At 35.5% G+C, this 20,856-nt stretch overlaps 1 protein-coding gene across 4 annotated transcripts in view; it reads left to right on the plus strand.

Moving 5' to 3' along the window:
* TBC1D15 (TBC1 domain family member 15) overlaps nucleotides 1-20,856 on the plus strand; it is a 63,596-nt gene that overhangs the window by 10,860 nt on the left and 31,880 nt on the right. For 2 of the 4 annotated variants that reach the window (XM_037731908.1, XM_037731905.1), the window contains 4 exons: nucleotides 5,849-5,947; nucleotides 6,706-6,780; nucleotides 14,015-14,153; nucleotides 18,360-18,570. In XM_037731908.1, coding sequence (XP_037587836.1) covers nucleotides 14,108-14,153; nucleotides 18,360-18,570 — 257 coding nt within the window. In that variant the 5' untranslated portion in view covers nucleotides 5,849-5,947; nucleotides 6,706-6,780; nucleotides 14,015-14,107. Of the gene's footprint in view, nucleotides 1-5,848; nucleotides 5,948-6,705; nucleotides 6,781-14,014; nucleotides 14,154-18,359; nucleotides 18,571-20,856 lie in introns of those variants that run through there. The other 2 variants (XM_037731906.1, XM_037731907.1) reach the window with 1 other exon arrangement.

Below are 20,856 nucleotides of genomic sequence, written 5' to 3' on the forward strand. Positions count from 1 at the left end.
TTTGACTGTCCTGCTCAGCTCAGGCACATTTCCCTGGGATGAAGGGTGCCACTTCAGCTAGGGTACTGGGGTGTGTCACTGCTGTGGGTGGCCAAGGTCCTGTTTTCCCAGGAGGCAAGATGCCACTTTTAGCTGTGGCCTGAAGGGGTGAGGGCAAGGGTAGGTAGACTGACTCTGTTTCCACTTGGCCCCACAGGGAAGGGTATAACAGCTGTTCACAGCTATCTTGGGGATGGGCCAGTGGGCTGGGGTGGTTCAGTGGTGGCTCAGTTTCAGTGATGAAGGGAATCTGTGGCTACTTGCCCCTAGAGCACGACACATTCTGCCACAGTTCCAGTTCCAAGATGGCATAGTGCAGTAATCTTTTGGGCCACAAGAGCGGAACACATATCTTCTCTCTTGAGGAATCACAGCTATTTGGACTCCAGGTAGCTCTCTCAGCTGGGCTTAGTGCCTGTGAGGACTGCAGGGACCCAACTGGTGGTGTCTGTAGGTGTCCAGGTGTTGGTGGAGGCTGCTGGTATTCTCTTGTTTACGTCCTTGCTTTAGAGAGAAGTTCCTCCTGGCTCCCAGATGATCTCAGCTCTGGGATGGAGTGATGGGATCCCAATATTTCCTTCTTTCTGTGTGTGGCCATCCTGAGTTTCTTTGTGCTCACAAGGGTTTCTGTTGTTCTTCCGATGCACTGTAGTGCTCTCCCTCAGTTATAATTTATTTTTATTTTTAGCAACAGAGTCTAGCTATGTTGCCCAGGCTAGTTTTGAACTCCTGGGCTCAACCACTCCTCCTGCCTCCACCTCTGAAAGTGCTGGGATTACAGGCATGAGCCACTGTGCCTGGCCTGTCCTCTCAGTTATTTTTGTTAAAATGTAGTTGTTCATTGTTTTGGCTGCTTATTGGTGGGTGGGGAGAAATGAACACTAAGGCCTTCAAGACGACTGTCTTGCTGACATCAGTCTCCAGACTTCTGTTTTTGTATTTTGAGCTATTTTAAATAGTTGGTATTTGAGAGTTGTGATTTTTGTATTTTACTAAACACATGTGTTTAGAGATTGGGGTGATGAACAGATATTCCTATAAATAAAAAATAAGTAAGATCACACTCTTAAAAATCGATTGAAAGACTATAATATTCACAGATTGATTTAAACCAAGATATTGTGAAAAGGGCTAAGCTGCTTATGTAGAATACTTAGGAGTTCAGATGAGAATAAGGGTTTTTATTTAAAGGTTTTGCATTGGTTTATAAATTTAGAAGCTTAAAAATTGGTTTTTAGTTCTGAAGCAGCATTGTTTTCTGCATTTAAGCCATTTCAGGAACTGTTTTCCTCAAGGGAAGCCATGTGAAAATTTTCTGGTAGTTTCTTTAGGCAATAACAGTTGTAATTTAATGGATAAAGGTGTCAGGAAATCTGTAATCGGTGACTTTACTCAAGACCAAATATTTATCAAATGAAAGATTGGATTACACAATTTCTGGTGGCTCTTGCCTCAGTTTATTCTTTCATAAAATAGAGATGTAGATAACATCAGTTTTGACTCATTCAGGGTGGCCATGAGGATTTGAGATCAGAGTACTTTGGAAACAAAGTGCTACAGTTGATTATCCCTTATTCAAAATAATGGGGACCCAAAAGTGTTTTGAATTTTGGATTTGTTTGGATTTTGGAATATTTGCAGTATACTGGTTGAGCATCCCCAGTCTAAATAACTGAAATCCACAAAGTTTTCGTTAAAAAAAAAAATTTTATTTATTTTTTAGAGACAGGGTCTCACTTTGTTGCCCAGGCCGGTCTTAACTCCTGGGCTCAAACACTCCTCCCATTTTGGCCTTCCAAAGTGCTGGGATTATAGGTGTGAGCCACCATACCCAGCTGATAAAATGTAAGTGTTCCAAGGTCCATTTCCTTTGAGCTTGAAGTTGGTGTGCAAATTTTGGAGCATTTCAGATTTAAGATTTTTGGATTAGGGATGCTCAACCTATATTTAAATTAAAATGATTATCACTAAGTGATTTTGTATTTGAAATAAATTATGTACCAATGTACTATTTTTTTCCTGTGCCCTTAAGTCTTATAAATTATAAGATTTTTAAAGTTTAGTAGCTATCACAAATTAATACATTTATTAATTTTATTAATCTGTCATTTCTGGCACAACTGTTAGTTTGTATCAGTTAATGTCAAACCCTTGAAAATTTGAAACCTAAACACTACTGCTTTCTGAAAACAGTATAAATGTGGTTTGGAATTAGGAGTTTTGGGATGTGCAATTTGTTCCCCAAAAAATGCTGAAGAGTTAAGGAACACAATACAGAATAAGTGCAGCTTTGACTTTTTTGTAAGGTGTCTGTCACTTTAATTTTTATTATTTTCCCAGCTAAACTACTTAAGGAAACTCTTGCAAGTTTTTCTTAACTGAAAAAAAATAGGCAACACTTAACCAACAAATGTAAGAGGAGGAGTTGCTTAATGTGCCTAAATAAGGTAAAATGTTTCATTTGATGCTATAGGGTTCACTTCATTAAGGTTCCAGAATCTCTTTAATGTTAATGGTGTCATAGAACCTTAGATTGCTATTGTTAATGATAACAAGCTTTTCTTGCCAAATGAGTGTCTGTTTTTCCATTATGAGAATTAGGAAGTTCCCAACTATTCTACTAGCTGAGTTTTATGTGAAAATCTGAAGTGTTATTTCTAGGTATGTCTCTGATCCATTTGTCAAAAAAGCTTGAGAATATTTTTCTCAATATCTTTTTAAAATAAATTTTATTATGTACATTTGAGGTTTACAATGTATTATGGGATACATATAGATAGTAAAATGGTTACTATAATGAAGTAGATTAACGTATTTGTCATCTCACATAGTTACTTTTTTGTAACAAGAGCAGCTAAAATCTGCTTATTTAACTGGAGGGCATTATGCTAAGTGAAGTAAGCAGATACAGAAAGAAAAATAATTGTGTGATTTCACTTATATGTGGAGTATGTATAATTAAAAAAAAAAAAACAAAAAACCAAAAAACTCAGGGCTAGGTGCAGTGGCTCACGCCTGTAATCCCAGCACTTTGGGAGGCCAAGGCGGTTGTATAACCTGAGGTCAGGAGTTCGAGACCAGTCTGGCCAACATGGTGAAACCCCATCCCTACTAAAAATACAAAAATTAGTCAGGCATGGTGGCTTGCATGCTTGTAATCCCAGCTACTCGGGAGGCTGAGGCAGAAGAATCACTTGAACCTGGGAGGCAGAGGTTTCAGTGAGCTGAGATTGCGTCACTGCACTCCAGCCTGGGTGACAGAGCAAAACTCTGTCTCAAAAAACAAAAACAACTCAGATACAGAGAGTATTAAACAGAGGTTACCACAGGGTTGCTAGGAAATGGAGAGTTGTAGGTCAAAGGATAGAAAATAGATACGTAGATGAACAAGTCTAGAGATCTATTGTACAACATGCAGACTAAAGTTAATAAAATTATATTGAAAAAGGTTGCGATTTTAAGGGATTTCTTTTCCACAACCTTTTCATGTATTTTTGTCTTCCTAGATATGATTATCTGGTTCACCCTCCTGTTTTATAAATTGATAAACTGAAGTCTAGAAAGTTTAGTTTATACTTCTAGGCTCTCCTTTTTTCATGTTACTCTTTAAAATTATTTTTAATATATGACTGTATTTTCACTTTGAAATATTCAAATAAGTCAGAGACATTAACAATAGAAAGTTAACAGTTCTCTTTCAGCCTTTCATCATCCTTTTCTCCCAAAATGATCTTTATTAACAGCTTAAAGTATCCTCCCAGAATTTGTTGTTTATATTTCATGCAGATACAAACTTTTTGAAAGTGTAAATGTCAACATGCTGTATATACATGATGATTTTTCCATGTACATTGTCTGTTTGCTCATCCATTTAATCTGCCTCATCCTTTAACTCTTGAATAGTTTCCCCCATAGAATGGATATCCCAGGATATATTTGGTAATTTTCCTATTTGTGAATGTTTAGGTGCATAACTTCCCTTTCCTTCTCCCCTCCTCCTTCTCCTCCTTCTCCATCCTCTAATATTATGAATAATACTACTGTAAATATTCTTATGCGTATTTTTGTGCATATATCTATAGGCTTTACAATTTTTCATCTCTGTACGAACAATATAGAATTGTCTCCCACCCTTTCTCAGCTCATCCTGTCACCATGTAAGCTTCTGTTTACATGCTGGTCTGGTGCTTACCTAAGTTTTTCGGTAAGGCTATCTTACTTAAGTTTTTCACATCAGAACTTCCCTGGTGATCTTGATTACTTAAAAGACTCTTTCCTGAGAAGTCCTATCACGGTTGATTAACATAACAAACACAAGAGAGAGGCAGTAAAAGTAATGTGGAACCTTTATAAGGTAGTGTCTAAGAGCACAGTTTTCTGTCGTCAGACTCACTGGGTTTTAGTTTCATCACTACCTGTTATCATTTGCCTTGTTTACCTTGGGTAGTTATTTAACCTTTTTCAGTTTTCTTATTCACAAAAATGGGCTCCTCATCCCAATGAAGTGGTAGAATATAGTTGTATAATCTATGGTTTAGCGTGGTTGTAAGGATTCAGTTATAACATACGGAGTTTCTGTTGTATAAGTGTTCCATAAATGTTAGCTAAAAGCAGGAAGATACATGTCCATTTATATTTATGAGTGAAGGAGTCATATGATGTGCTTATCTTGCATTGCTGGCCCGTGATATTCTGAAGACTAATATTAATAAAAGGTTTACAGAAATAGGATAATATACTGTATTCCAGAGTTCAGTATGTCAAAACTACTTAGATCTAGAAGTGACTTTTGTTTTTATGTTACTTATTTTCATAATTAAAAAATTTTTTTAATGGTTTGAAATAGGTCTCAAGAATGGAATCTTAATTTATAACATTATGTCTATGGAAAATAAGACTTAATTTTAAATATTTAAACTTACTTAGGAGTTAATTTAAGTCTCCCCTATGTTCCCATAGGAATTTATTCAAGGATTGTATCTTTATCATCTTCATGTGCTTTTGGCCATTGTATTTTTTACATATAGAAGCACTCAGTTAATGTGAAATTGAATTAGTTTAGTCATTCCTAGGCATCCCTATCACTACTCTATTTATTTTTGTTCTCATCACTACTCTTTAAAATTCCTGTATTATTTCCTGAATTTCCATGCCACAGTGTTTCAAAAACACACCAAAATGATCTTACACTAAAAATGTGCTACTATAAGAATAGTTAGAAAGGATTTCCTCATTGTGTTTCATCTGTTCATATTCTTAGATATTTTCAAGTGCATTTTCAATTTGAGCTCAGTATTTTCCTTAATGCTATATATATATATGTATATATATATATATTTTAGAGAGATGAATTCTTGCAATATTGTCCAGGCTGGAGTGCAGTAGCTATTCACAGGTGCAGTTGTTGCACACTACAACCTTGAACTCGGGCTCAAGCCCATACTCCCAAGTAGCCGGGACTACTGACACGTGTCACTGCATCTAGTGAAAAGTGTAAATTTTAAGTGGAATTTATATATTGAGACTTGTTACAATTAGTCTGACTTCTTTAAGTAGGAGATCAAGATTGTGATGATCACGAATCTGATAAACAAACGTTCATGCATTAACAAAGCAGAATTCATTCAAGTTTATGTTTGCTTGAAGTACTTTTAAGTCTGTGAGGTATTTTTTTAAAACACACATTTATATATGGAATAATCAGAAACTTGACCAACTGTGATAAGAAAATATATCTTAATATTTTTAACAAATGTTAAAGTAGTACACAGTAGAAATTATATGATTAACTTTATTTTTGCTGTTTTAGATTATATATGAACAGGAAGGAGTATATATTCACTCATCTTGTGGAAAGACCAATGACCAAGACAGCTTGATTTCAGGAATATTACGTGTTTTAGAAAAGGTGAGTTTCTAGTAAATGAGTTTATTTAATAATAGTTTATGGTAGTGATTCATCTTTGGAGAATTATCAGAAAGTTTGAATTTCATATGTAAGATAAAATTATGTAATTGAACAGTAGTTGTAAATGTAACATGGAAATGATGCAATAGTAAAACACATGCTTCTTGACTTACGGGGTTTTGTCTTGATAAGCCCATCATAAATTGAAAATATTGTTTAAGTCAAAAATGCTTTTAATATACTAACTTACTGGACATCATAGCTTAATTTCCTTAAACATACTCAGAACACTTACGTTAGCCTCCAGTTGGGCAAAATCATCTAACATAAAGCCTGTTTTATAATCAAGTGTTAATTATCTCATGTTATATATTGAATAATGTGCTGAAAGTAAAAAACAGTGTTTCTGTGGTTACATGAAGTATGATTTCTAGTGCATGTGCATTGCTTTTACACCACCCTGTTACAAAAAAATCCTCAGTAACTATCATGAGTCAGGGACCATCTGTACTTTAGATAAGGGGGTAAAATGACATGGAATATTCTAAAACTTACATAGAAATTGCAGTAGTATAATTTTTTTCATAATAAAAAGTGGACAGAATTTGAAAAATCTATGTAACATTTTTGGTTTGCGTATGATATTAGCATATTTAAAATGTTAACATTTAAGAGGCTGAAGTTTTATTTTGGATTTAGGAAATAAAACAGTGACATATTGCTTACTATTAAATATAGTTCATAATTTCTTTCCTTAGGATGCTGAAGTAATAGTGGACTGGAGACCATTGGATGATGCATTAGATTCCTCTAATATTCTCTATGCTAGAAAGGTATTTAAGAAAAAAAATGTGTATCTAAGGGAATGCCACTTAAAAAATAACAGTATTATTGATGTATAATTCATGTACCATAAAATTCATCCTTCTAAAACATACAATTCAGTGGTTTTTAGTATACTTTCAGAGTTGTGCAGCCATCCACCAGTATCTAATTTTAGAACATTTTCATCACCCTTCAGAACTCTATCAGCGGTTAACCCTCATTTCACCTACTTTCAGTCACTGGCAGTCACTACTCTACTTTCTGCCTCTAAGAATTTGCCTATTTTAGACATTTCTTATAAATGGATTCATGTAATAGTGTAGTTTTTTTGTGACTGGCTTCTTTTATTTTGCATAAGGTTTTCAAGGTTCATCCATGTTATATAGCATGGGTGGTACTTTTGTTTTTGATGAATAATACTGTATTGATATATCACAACTTTATTCATCAATTGATGGACATTTGGTGTTGTTTTCACTTTGGGGCTAATATATATAATGCTGCTCTGACCGTTCATGTGCAGGTTTTTGTGTGAATGTGTTTTCACTTCTCTCGAGTATATGCCTAGGAGAAGAATTACTGGGTTCTATAACTCTGTGTTTAACATTGGGGAAGCTACCAAACTTTTTTTAGAGCAGCGGCATCATTTTCTAATCTACCAGCAATATATGAGGATTCTAATATCTCCATATCCTCATCAACACTTGTTATTTTTAATTTTAGTAAGTCTAGTGGTTATGAAGTTTTCTTTGTTTCCTAGGACTACGGTAAACAAATCACCACAAACTGGGTGGCTTAGAACAATTTTAATTTATTGTCTCCCAGGTCTGGAGGCTAGAAGTCAGCAATCAAGGTGTTAGCAGGATAGGTTTCTTCTGAGGGCTGTTAGGGAGAATCTGTTTCTTGCCTGTCTACTAATTTCTGGTAGCCTCAGAAATTAGTTTCTGAGGTTTGTAGATGGTGTCTTCTGTGTGTTTTCACATCATCTTCCATCTGTTCATACCTGTCTTGTTAATCCCCTTTTTATGAGTGCACTAGTCATATTGGATTAGGGCCTATCCTGATAATCTCATTTTAACTTGATTACCTCTATTAAGACCCTATTTCTGTTAGGTTGGTGCAAAAGTAATTGAGGTCTTTGACATTGCTTTTATGGCAAAGACTGCAATTACTTTTGTAACAACCTAATAAATCAGATCACATTCTGAGGTAATAGGAGTTAGAACTTTATCTTTTTGGGAGGGGGCAGCACAATTCAAACCATAACTGAAATTTATGTCATTGTGGTTTTAATTTATATTTTCTTAATGACTAATGAGGTTGAACATCTTTTAATGGCATTTTTGGTCTTGTATGTATACAGCTGTCCTTTGGTGTCTGTGGGGTATTGGTTCCATTCGATGTAGCATAGTACTTGGTGCACAGCAAATTCAAGTTTTTTTGGACCTTCGTGGAATTTTTTTTTCCTGAATATTTTAGATTCCAGGTTGGTTGAATCTGCAGATACAGAACCCAGGGATATGGAGGGCCAACTATCTTCTTTGGAAAAATGCCTGTTCTAAATCTTTTGCCCATTTATTGATTGATTGATTGAGACGGAGTCTTGCTCTGCCCCATGCTGAAGCGCAGTGACATGGCCTGATCTGAGCTCACTGAAATCTCTACCTCCCAGGTTCAAGCAGTTCTCATGCCTCATCCTCCCAAGTAACTGGAATTACAGGTGCCTGCCACCATGCCTGGCTAATTTGGCATTTTTAGTAGAAACAGGGTTTCACCATATTGGCCAGACTGGTCTCAAACTCCTGATGTCAGGTGATCTACCTGCCTCAGCCTCCCGAAGTGCTGGGATTACAGGCATGAGCCACTGTGCCCGGCCTTGCCCATTAGTTATTTATTTTTATTTTTGAGACAGGATCTTGCTCTGTTGCCCATGCTGGAGTGTAGTGGTGTGGTCTTGGCTCATTGTGACCTCTGCCTCCTGTCCCAAGTGACCCTGTCACCTCAGCCTCCCATGCCACCATGCCCGGCTAACTTTTGTATTTTTTGTAGAGGCGGGGTTTTAGCATGTTGGCCAGGCCGATCTCAAACTCCTAAGCTCAAGCAGTCTGCCTGCCTTGGCCTCCCAAAGTGCTGGGATTATAGGCTAGTTATTTTTTTTTTTATTGTTGAATTCTATGAATTCTTTATATATTCTGGATATAATTTTCACATCAGATGTGTACTTTGCAGACATTTTTTCCCATACTGTGGACTGTCTTTTCACTTTCATGTTGGTATGCTTTGAAGCACAAACAGTTTTAATTTTCATGAAGTTAAGTTTGTCTATTTTTTTTCTTTTGTTGCCTGTCCATTTGGTGTGTCATATCCAAAAAACCAGTGCTTAACTCAAGGTTATGAAGATGTATTTTCGTTCTTCTGAATTTTATAGTTTTACCTCTTATATTTAGATTGGTGATTTTTTTTCTTTCTTCCTCCCTTTTCCTCCCTTTTCCTCACTTCCCCATCAAGTCTTCATCACCTGAGTAATGTGCATTGTACTCATTAAATAATTTCTCATGTGTGATTCATTTTGAGTTAATTTTTGTATATAATGTGAGATAAGGAATCCCATTTTATAATGGGAACAGATTTTTTTATTAAATGTTTATACTTCCAATTCTATTATGTTTTTGTGCTTTTTGTATGTACCTGATCAACATTTTCTCATAATTTTTTTACAAAAGATTTTATTATTTATAAAATTCTAATTTAAATTATACATTTTCCTATATAAATTTTATGTTTTAGAAGGTTTATTATGGAAAACAGAGGTACTTTTACTTTTCCACCAAATTTTCCATCTCCCATGGCAATCACAATCACACCTTGTAGTGTTTTTTGATTAGTTATAGCCCTATATCTAAATAACATAATTCTAACACTATTTTTTTTCTAATTTACATATTATGTGTTGACTCTGCACTGTAAAAGGTAGGGATTTAGCTCTGTTTTATCTTTGAATCACCTTGAAACTCTTGCTCAGTTGTCTGTATTTTTTCTCAGAATATTTAAATATATAGATTGTCTTCTAATTTCATTTTCGTAGATACTCTTATCCCAGAGCCTTCTCACAAGCTTATCCTGGACTGATTGCTCTCTTGGTTTGCTGTGCAGCGTTTTTCCTGGGGGTTCTTTTTTGTGTCTTTCCCATATTTTAATCCCCTTGTTTTCTGTATCCCATGCCAACCTCTATTTTGGTTTATTCCTTGTTTTGCTGCAGCTCCAGTGCTTCCTGAGAAAGAGAGTATATGGCAACAAAAACATTTCTTCTTCTTTTTTTTTTTTTTTTTTTTTTTTAAGTCTTTTTGGCCTTATTCTGAATTGATAGCCTGGCAGGCAAAGATTTACAGTTTGAAAGTAAATTTTCCCATGGATATTTTTTGAAGTTTTTTTATTTTGTTTTTTTGAGACAGAGTCGTACTCTGTGTCCCAGGCTGGAGTGCAGTGGCGGGATCTCGGCTCACTGCAACCTCCGCCTCCTGGATTCAAGGGATTTTCCTGCCTCAGCCTCCCGAGTAGCTGGTACTACACGTGTGCGCCACCACACCTGACTAATATTTGTATTTTTAGTAGAGGCAGTTTCACCATATTGGCCAGGCTGGTCTTGAACCCCTGACCTCAAGCAATCTGCCCACCTTGGCCTCCCAAAGTGCTGGAATTGCAGATGTGAGCCACTGCACCTGGTTTTATTTTTTATTTTTTTGAAGTTTTGCCCCAAGTTTTCTGGTTTCCTTCATTGACATTAAGTCTAATGAATTCTAATTCCTGATCCCCTGTATTATTATCATCATCATCATCATCATCATCATCATTTTAACCTCTTTAGATGCTTTTAATGATTTTCTTTTTGTTTTTTGTATTATGTTCCGGGTATGTGCCTCTGTGGATTTGTTTTTTTAATACATTGTGCTGGGTACTTGAGCTCTTTTAATATGGAAACTCCTGTCTTTTTTTTTTTTTTTATTCTGGGAAGTAGTTTTGATTTATGTTAGTGATAATTTCTTCTTTTCCATTTTCTGTTTTCCTTTTGTTTGGAACTCCACACTTTGTGGACTGGTCCCATAATTTTAAAATCTTTTCTTTTCTATTTTCTTACTCCTTTTTTTTTGTCTGTACTATTTTCTAGGAAATTTTCTCAATCTTCTATTGCTTTTTTCGTTTTTGCTATCATTTCATTACTAAGATATCTTTCTTGTTCTGAGAGTCCTCTTGTCCCCTTTTAAAGAATAGCACTCTGTTCTTTGTGGTTGTAATATCTTTTCTGATTTCTGAGGAGTTTAAGGATAGCTTTTTAGATGTTTTTCGTCTTCCTATATAGTCCATTTCCCTCTGAGTGACCTTTTGCCCTGCCTGCCACCTCATTTCATTTGGACTCTTTTCTGTAGATAACTTGCCTTTGATGTTTGTTGATTATGTAGTGTGGTGCTCATATTTAACAAATTTAAGAGCAGATTCACTAAAGTCATTATATTCTTTCTAGGTATGGATAGGCCTGGTAATAGTGAGACTTTTTGCATGCATGACTAGGCTGTTTCCTTGGGGAATCCCTAATGTCAAAATCCAAGTCTTTTTGGGCTGGTAGATTGAGAAGAAGCTGCAGATTCCTGCCTGGAAAGGGTAAACTTGGATGGCAGTATTCTTGAAAATGAGTGGAGAAAAAGGGCTGGGAGTCTTGCCAACTTCTTTATATAGGCCGACTTTCAATTCATTTTCCTGATTTCAGTATATGATTCCTTTGCTCATCGTGCTTGATTTCTCCTACTTTAGAGATATAATGATGTTTTCTAAAACTCCAGCCTTTTGGACTTAGTTGTCCTGTCTTCAGGTTGACCTTTATCCTTATTATTGACATAACCTACCAATTTGATGATAGGGTTAACAGGGATGGTGGATGGTGGTGAGAGCTTTTATTAAAATTTGTTTTGTTTTGTTTTTGAGAAGGAGTCTCTCTGTCGCCTAGGCTGGAGTGCAGTGGTGTGATCTTGGCTCACCGCATTCTCCTCTTCCTGGGTTCAAGTGATTCTCTTGCCTCAGTCTCCTGAGTAGCTGGGATTATAGGCACCCACCACCAGTCCTGGCTAATTTTTATATTTTTAGTAGAGATGGGGTTTTGCCATGTTGTCCAGGCTTGTCTCGAACTTCTGACCTCATGAGATCTACCTGCCTTGGCCTCCCAAAGTGCCTATAATATAGCATGAGCCACTGTGCCTGGCCTGAGGGTTGATTTTTTAAAAAACTGATCAAACAAGGAGGGCTCCCTGAGAAACGACATTTGAGGAAGCAACTGGAAGAAAAACCAATCTATTTTATAATTTCATTTGTTCAGTTTCCCTACTGTTTTTTAGTCTGTTTCCATTTCTTATATATTTTTCTTGTGCCTTTATAATTTCTTTTCATTCTTACTAATTTTCCTTTTTCCCTTTTAAAAAAGAGTTATACTAGAGACACATGAATACAGTCCTGTTGCAAATATTCAAATAATAGAAAGTCGAAGTCCTGTTTGTTTGACTAGAGCCTTTTCCCTTACCTCTCTCTCTCTCTCACTCTCTCTCTCTCTTTTTTTTTTTTTTTTTTTTTTTTTTTTTGAGATGGAGTTTCCCTTTTGTCAGCGGGCTGGAATGCAATGGCTCAATCTTGGCTCATTGCAACCTCTGCCTCCTGGGTTCAAGCGATTCTCCTGCCTTAGCCTCTCAAGTAGCTAGGAGTACAGATGTGTAGCACCACGCCCGGCTAATCTCAAACGCCTGACCTCAGGTGGTCCACCTGCTTTGGCCTCCCAAAGTTTTGAGATTACAGGTGTGAGCCACTGCAGTCAGCCTCCCTTACCTGTCTCTGTTTAATGTATATTTTTCCAGACTTTTACCTGTACATATTTTATTTTTGTGTATGTGTAGAAAGACCTAGTTTTCTTCTTTGTTTCTAGTTGTGTCTGATGCATTTAATTGTTGTACTACACGCATTGTTTTGTAACTTTTTTGTTGTATTTATTTATTGAATATATATAAAGTTTAGCATATATCAGTGTTTAAACTGCTGCCTAGTATTTCATTAGCTACTTCTTTTTTTACTTATTCTCTCATTGCTAGATATTAGGTTATTTCCAGTTTCTATTACAAACAGTGCTGCTGTGAAAATCTTTGTATATACCTCTTTGTGTACTACATGTGTAAGTGTTTGCATAGGGTAGATGATAAAAACGCAGTTGTTGTGGTTAAATACATACATGTTTTGAATTTTAATAAATATTTTAAATTGTCCTCCTGGGGTCAGTAGTAATGAGCACTGTCATCAGCAGTGTGAGATAGTCCATTTCCTCATGTTGTCTTCCATATTCAGTATTATCTTTTTTAATTGGGGAAAAAAATAGAAATCTTACGCCAACTTGCTTTTTACAGTTAGTGGAGTTGGACATCTTTCTGTGTTTGTTACTTTATATTTCTTGTTTGACTTGCCTATTCATACTATTTGCCTTGTTTTTCTGTTTTGATATTTGTCTATTTCTAAATAAATTGATAGGAGTTGTTTTGTAATTTGGTTGTTTTTCTTTTGTCATATATTTTAGAAAAATGTTCTTCTAGTTGTGCTGTCTTTAGCTTGTATATGGTATCTTTTGTTGCACAAAAGTTCAATTTTTGATTTACTCAAACTATATTGCATTTTAGACTTTTGGTTTTTTTCTCTTTAAAAATGGGAAGTTCTATAGAACTATACAGGTAGATATGTTGCTTTTAGCTAATTTTTATTGCCTATAAGAAAATATACAACCAGTAGTGGCTTAAATAGCCACCATTGGTCTCTTTTACTTAAATAACTAAAAGTCTGGAGGTTGGGAGCTTTTGGCAGTGGTTCTCTTTCTTTTTCCCTATAGTCAGAAGATGACTATTTTTAGGCAACATGGTTACATTCAAAGCAGGAAAAGTAAAAAAGGGATGAGGCTTTTATTATGAAAGCAAACATATTTTCAGAGTTGACTTCTGCTTATATTTCATTGGCAGCTCTGACTGCAGGAAGTCTAGTCAAGCTTCTCTTGCTTTTTATTTTAATTTTTTTTATACATATGATGAAAGAGAGAAAAGGATAGGAAGAGTGTTCAGTTTTCCCATGAGTGATGTCGTTTGCAAACACTGAAGCTGAGATGATGTTATGGATTGAGATTAAATTTGTTTTAGACTTTAAATATTTTATATGTTATAATTATTTTAGGACTCCAGTTCAGTTGTAGAATGGACTCAGGCCCCCAAAGAAAGAGGTCATCGAGGATCAGAACATCTGAACAGTTACGAAGCAGAATGGGACATGGTTAACACAGTTTCATTTAAAAGGAAACCACATACCAATGGAGGTATGAATTAAATCTTTTGAAATCTTAAACTGATTTGCTACAATATAATATACTAATAAACAAAAGTGCAAAGAAGATTCTTGAATGCTCCTCAGTCAGAAGGATTTGTATAAATCCGCTTAATTTGTATAAATCTCATATTTTTGTTATTTTTTTATCTTTCTGTTTTATTGGTTGTGGCTTCAAAAAGGATTTTAAAAATACTTGCTCTGTTTTATAGTTATTAATGGCAAAAAATAGAATCACTTAAAAAAATTCCTTTAGCTCTCCTTTATGCACATTTTTCTTAATCTAGTAGAATTTTAATAATCATGTCATTTTATCCTAAAGTAACAGGGGGAGATGGAGTATACTACTAAACCATACTATTCCAATTTCAGCATTTTGCTGCACTCTTGGTTCATTGCAGTTTTCCCTTAATATGTGTTCAGTGACTATTCTCCTTTCTACATATATATAGTCATGTGCCACAGAACAACGTTTCATTGACTGATCGCATATATGTCAGTGGTCCCATAAAATTATAATGGAGCTGAAAATTCTGTGGCACTTAGTGACATCATAGCCTTTGTATGATCAAAGCGCAGTGCATCACCTTTTCTATGTTTAGACATGTTTAGATACACAAATATTTAGCATCGCGTTACAGTTGCCTATGGTATTCAGTATAGTAATATTGCTATACATGTTTGTAGCACCGAATTTCATGGAAGAAAGAACCGTTACCATAGATGAGAAAAACATAATCTGACAGTGAAGATCACTTTAGATCTCAGCCTTGGCTACACATTGAAATCACCTCGGTAGGTTAGATTTAAAAAAAAAAAAATACCAAAAATCAGACTCTGGAGATAGAGCTTGGGCATCTGTCCTTTTTAAAAGGTCTTCAGATGACTTTAATGTGGGGTCAGAGTTGAGAACTTCTCTGTAGCTGTGTAGCTTAGCAAAAAATTACGGATGTAAATCCTGCTTATGGCTTGACCACAGAGTGGACTTACAAAGTGAACAGACTTTATTTTGTAGTTATTAAAAGTTAAGGAGGCATTTTCTAAGCTCGGGGGTTCATTTCTAAGCTTGAGGGTTTATTAGAAATTCCAGAGGTTTTAAATGTATGTCATTACGCAACTTTTTTATTTTCTAAAAGGTTTTTTTTTTTTTTTAACCCCAGAAGAAGAAGCCTTTACTTATCTTTTACCCTTCTCATTTTTAACATTGTATTTTTTTCTTTTTTATGTGAAGCACAAAGGAAATTTGGGACAAACCTTTAAAAAATTGACTATCAGACTTATTTAAATTTGTATTTCTTAAGAGCATTTAGCTTTATATTTCATAAAAGCTTCTACTGCTACATCCTTCGTTGTTATTTACCAGACAGACTAAATGTTTGGAAAATATATCTTCCAAGAACATCAGTCTGGCTTATGTTCTAGAGATCTATCCAAATAAAATGTGTCCTTGATGTTAATTCAAGACATATAGCTACTTACTGAAGGGTTCTACTCTTGCAAGAAGACTAAAGCTGCTTGTTCTGTTCTTCTGCTATTATATTTAGTATTCTCATGTCAGTGTGTTGGAGATAACTTTTTACATGTTTTTGGTAACATAGTAAATTCATTAGAACTAATTAATTTTCTTTACTTTTGCTTTGAGTAGAAAGATATTTTGAGTTAACTCTTAATTTCTGTTTTCCTTTGTAACCATTTCTATTTATTACTAGCTATTGCAGCAGACCAATTTGCACATTACTTTTATGTTGATGTAGCAATAGGTTGTTAATTCACTTATTCAGCAGATCTTTCATCTTTGAGTACCTACTGTATGCTAGCCACTCTTCTAGCACTGAGGATGTAGCTGTGAACAAGATAAAAGTCCTGTTCTCATGAATCTTTTATTCTAGTGGAGGGACTAGAATATTTCTTTGTCAGGGCTTTAAATTTAAATATTTCTTTGTCAGAGCTTTAAATGTGGAAATGTGTGAGGCATTTTATTTTTGCATGTAATATATGACTCCTCTGTTACTGAGGGAAAAATCTATGTAAAACCTTTACTCTTGAATATACACAAACTCCAGATGATTCATATAGCATACAGTACATGTAGTTAATATTTTTCATGTGATTTTCTTGCATTAATTGAGATAAAGTACACTGTGCAATTGAAGAATTTAATTTAAAAATTGTCTATGCACTTTTTTTTTGGTTTCTTTTTTCAACATGTAGTTTTTCATTGCTATTTTTCTGTGAAATATTTTTGGTATTTGCAGATGAGCTAGCAGAATATATCTGTTCTAGGTAGTCTAAGTACATTTACACTTAAATGATTCATGAATAAGTTGAAATTCTAGAACTGTTCTCACTTAGATATCAGCTTGAAGCAGTATTGATGAGCTCTATAATATAAATTACCAGTGAAACCTTATGTGACGTAGTCAAGTGGGCACATGGCACTTAATCTGCTGTATCTTACATATGAGTTTACTATCCAAACTGGTATGAAAGCTGCTGGTAATTGTATATAGATAAGTTACTTTTGCTTCCTTCAAATGATACTTAAGTGTCCATGAAATAATGGTGGCGCATGCTTTCCTTGCAGTTAGAGGTTTCTGTAAGCTGTAGATTTCTTTTTGTGAGTTCAAGGGATCTTATTGGAGATGACTGGAGATAGGGAGGTGATACATACCTGCAGGTCAACACTGATTAATCTGTCTTCTGATCAAGTCTTGTAAGCAGCTGTCTTACAAGTACTTTATATTTGTGGAATTGGTAGTGTGGGACAGAATTAATACAGACCTTGAGTAGCGGGGTAGTATGACACTACTAAGAAATGCATTTTAGGAAAGGTTTTTCAAAATTTCAGAGACATGACTTTATTATATTGGAGTTAAGTTGTTAAAATAAAATGGTATTTTAGATTAGAAGTGAATTGTAAATACTAGCATCATCAGTGAGAAGAAATATTTTTTGTCTTTCAGTTTTTTATTTAAATAGTTGATATTTAAGTTGTTATCAATTACAGTAATGTTCACAAACCTGGAATTTTAGTTTCTTTTTTTTTTTTTGAGACAGAGTCTCACTCTGTCACCCAGGCTGGAGTGCAATGGTACAACCTCAGCTCGCTGCAACCTCCACTTCCCAGGTTCAAGCGATTCTCTTGCCTCAGCCTCCTGAGTAGCTGGGATTACAGGCACGTGCTACCATGCCTAGCTAATTTTTGTATTTTTAGTGGAGATAGGGTTTCAACATCTTGGCCAGGCTGGTCTTGAACTCCTGACCTCGTGATCCACCCGCCTCGGCCTCCCAAAGTGCCGGGATTACAGGCGTGAGCCACCGTGCCCAGCCAGAATTTTAGTTTCTATAAATAGGCTACTGTACCTCAGAACATGCTCTATTTTACATAACTATAATTTGGTTTGAACTGAGGTCTTAATTTAGTAGAAAGTTAATTTAGCAAGAAGATTGAATGTGTTCGTTATTTTTGAAGCATTCGCAACTTAGTTATCTTTTCATCCTCAATTCCCTGCTTTACTTTGTTTTTCTACAAATAAAATGTTTGTATATTCACTCCAGTGTTACTTTTTATATCAGAATGCTTACTTCACTACTAGTGTAGTGTCCTAAAAATAGTTAGAAAAGGAAATGAAGGAATAAAGGTTGTTGTTGTTTTTTAAATGGCTCTTCAAGAGAATTATGATATTCTTATGGTGGGGGGAGTCGGAAAGATGAACATTTACTGAGAATTTTCTATATATTTGGCCTGTACTAGTTAGTTGAAAAAGTATTGTCTCCTAATTCTTATTAATATAATTACATTGGGTGGTGAGTATAATTATCTCCATTTTAAAATGAAGTAACTGAGGGACAGAGAAATTCAATTATTTGCCCCAGATCATTCAGTTAGTAAGGTGGTAGTGCTGCAGTGTTTATCCAGCCTGTCTGCTTGTAAAACCATGATCATTTTTTGGGGCAAAGCTTATATTTTACATAGGAATAACATTTTTAAAATTTATATGTGGTAGGATAATTATTTTAAAAATCATTTTTAAAAGAATATGTACGTTGCCATATCTAATACAAGTGGAAGCCATTATATGAGTGCTATAGTGATTCCTGAGTTCAACTAATTTACATTAGGCAGTCATGAAGAGCACTGTCAGTACCTTTTAAAAAGGTGAACAAAAATATTTTGCCCCACTTTCTTGTTTTTAAGATGCTCCAAGTCATAGAAATGAGAAAAGCAAATGGTCATTCCTGTTCAGTTTGACAGACCTGAAATCAATCAAGCAAAACAAAGAGGGTATGGGCTGGTCGTATTTGGTATTCTGTCTAAAGGATGACGTCGTTCTCCCTGCTCTACACTTTCATCAAGGAGATAGCAAACTACTGATTGAATCTCTTGAAAAATATGTGGTATTGTGTGAGTAAGTATCATATTATTTTCTACTTTTTGAAACCAGATTGTTGTATTAATCCTGAAGCAAACTATTTTTACATGACCTTGGGCATCAGTGACCTATGTGCATATGATGACTTGAACAGCTTTGTTTTTTCTGGGATATTGATTTCTTTGGAACAATGACTGAATAATATTGTGTTATTTTAGTAATTTGAATCTGAGACTTACCACCTAATTACTGTTACAAAGAAAAGAGTAGTTTAATATTTTTTACACATTTAAATGGATGATGATGCATTAATAATTTATGGACTATATATTTACCTAATTTACCCTTTATTATGTATTTTCTATTAGATATACAATTTTACTTGTAATGTTGCAACTTTAAGTCACACAAGTCCTAAGTCCTTTATAAAATTATTTCTCAGTTGGAAGTTAGGGCCTTACCACTTTCCAAAATCTTGTTTCTCATTTAGTTACCTGTATGCATCTGTACACACACATGCTTCCTTGCTCTTACTCTCAGCAAATATTTTTTGGTTATTTGTTACATCCCAACAGTATGCTAGTTGCTTGATATTTAGTAATGAATAAAATGGGGATGTTCCTGGATCTCTGAGAATTTATAGTCTTATGAAGGATGTCATCAAGTAAAACTGCAATTAAAACTCAAGAACTAAGATGGAAGAAGTAAAAGCTGCTTTGGGAGCTCCTGGGAAGGAAGGAGGGGCACTTAATTCAGACTGGGAGTGGGGATCAAGGAAGACTTCCTGGAGGAAGAAGCATCTAAGTAGAGACCTGAAAAATGAGTGACCATTATTAGGAAAGGATAGGGAATATTTAGAGGGAAGGTTGTTTTAGATGAAGGGAAGAGTACAAACATGGTGTAATCACAGAACAAAGTAGCTCAGTATTACAGATCTGCAAAGTATGGGGAGGTGAGGGTAATACAGTTAAAGATGAGGCCAAAATGCTGAGTAAAGTACAAAGCCTGAAACGTCTATTAAGTCATGTTAGCAGGTTCTTCCATTTATCCAGGTAAGGTTAAAGTGGCCTGAACTGGGATAGTGACAGGAAAGATGGAAGTATTGGAGTACTCAGGATTAGATTTTGTGATGGATTGGATATATGACAGTGAGAAGGGAGAAGTTAAGGGTTTGGGCTTGGGGAAATCGCAGGATATGATTGCTAACTTCATTTATTTATTTTTTATTTTTTGAGACAGAGTCTCAGTCTGTTACCTAGGCTGGAGTGCACTGCAATCTTGGCTCACTGCAGCCTCCGCCTCCTGGGTTCAGATTATTCTCCCACCTTAGCCTCCCGAGTAGCTGGGATTACAGGCATGTGCCACCATGCTCGACTAATTTTTGTATCTTTTAGTAGAGACAGGGTTTCGCCATGTTGGCCAGGCCGGTCTTGAACCCCTGACCTCAGGTGATCTGCCTGCCTTGACCTCCCAAAGTGTTAGGATTACAGGCGTGAGCCACTTCATTTATAATGTCCTCACTTTATAGTAGAATTTAACATGTTGCCTAAATTTAGATTACATAAGGTTAGAAGTGATACAAAAATTGGAAGGTTTTTGACTGTGGGTTTTCTGGCAAGAGATTCTCCCCTACTATGTTAATCACCTCTGACTGGCAGTAGGCAAGCTGTTCAGCGCCAGTAAGTGTAAGAAAGTCAGACCTGGGTGGTGGAATGTGGATCTTGGATCTCAAAGTGAGAACCTGTGAATAGGCTATCATTGAGAGGGTGAGTAGATTTCAGGAGAGGCAGTATCATGACTGGAATAGAAAGTTATGGTTATTGAGTAGCAGGCATTAAATACTTGGGAGTTTTAGTACCATAGTAAGCTCAGTATCAGTGTTGTGAAGTAATTCACAAATGAGATCATTTGGTCTGAGACTGTTGATTAAAGCATAGTATCTAGGATAAGGGAGGTGGTAGCCCCTGACTACTTTTTACTGATTATATTTTGGAGAAGTAGGCTTGAACTGCAAATAGTAAACACTGCATTTTAAATGTTCTAGACTACCTATACTGTATTAAAGAGATAACCAGTGTAAGAAATGAAATAAAAGTCATCCCATGAAAAATATGTGAAGGATGTGGGAGTTTATCTTGAAGAATTTTCAATGCAACATTAAATAAAATCCAGACTTTCACTGTCATCAAGGACCTGTCCTTGTTGTTAGCTCTGCTTATCTCTTAAAACTCATCTCATGCCATTATCTTTTACATTCTAGTCATGCAGGTAGATTTCTTTCAGTTCCTAAAAACCCATAAACTCTTTCTTGTCTTAAGGTCT

The sequence above is a fragment of the Cebus imitator genome, unplaced genomic scaffold (genome assembly GCF_001604975.1).
Source record: "Cebus imitator isolate Cc_AM_T3 unplaced genomic scaffold, Cebus_imitator-1.0 Scaffold429, whole genome shotgun sequence".
Lineage (NCBI taxonomy): Eukaryota > Metazoa > Chordata > Mammalia > Primates > Cebidae > Cebus > Cebus imitator.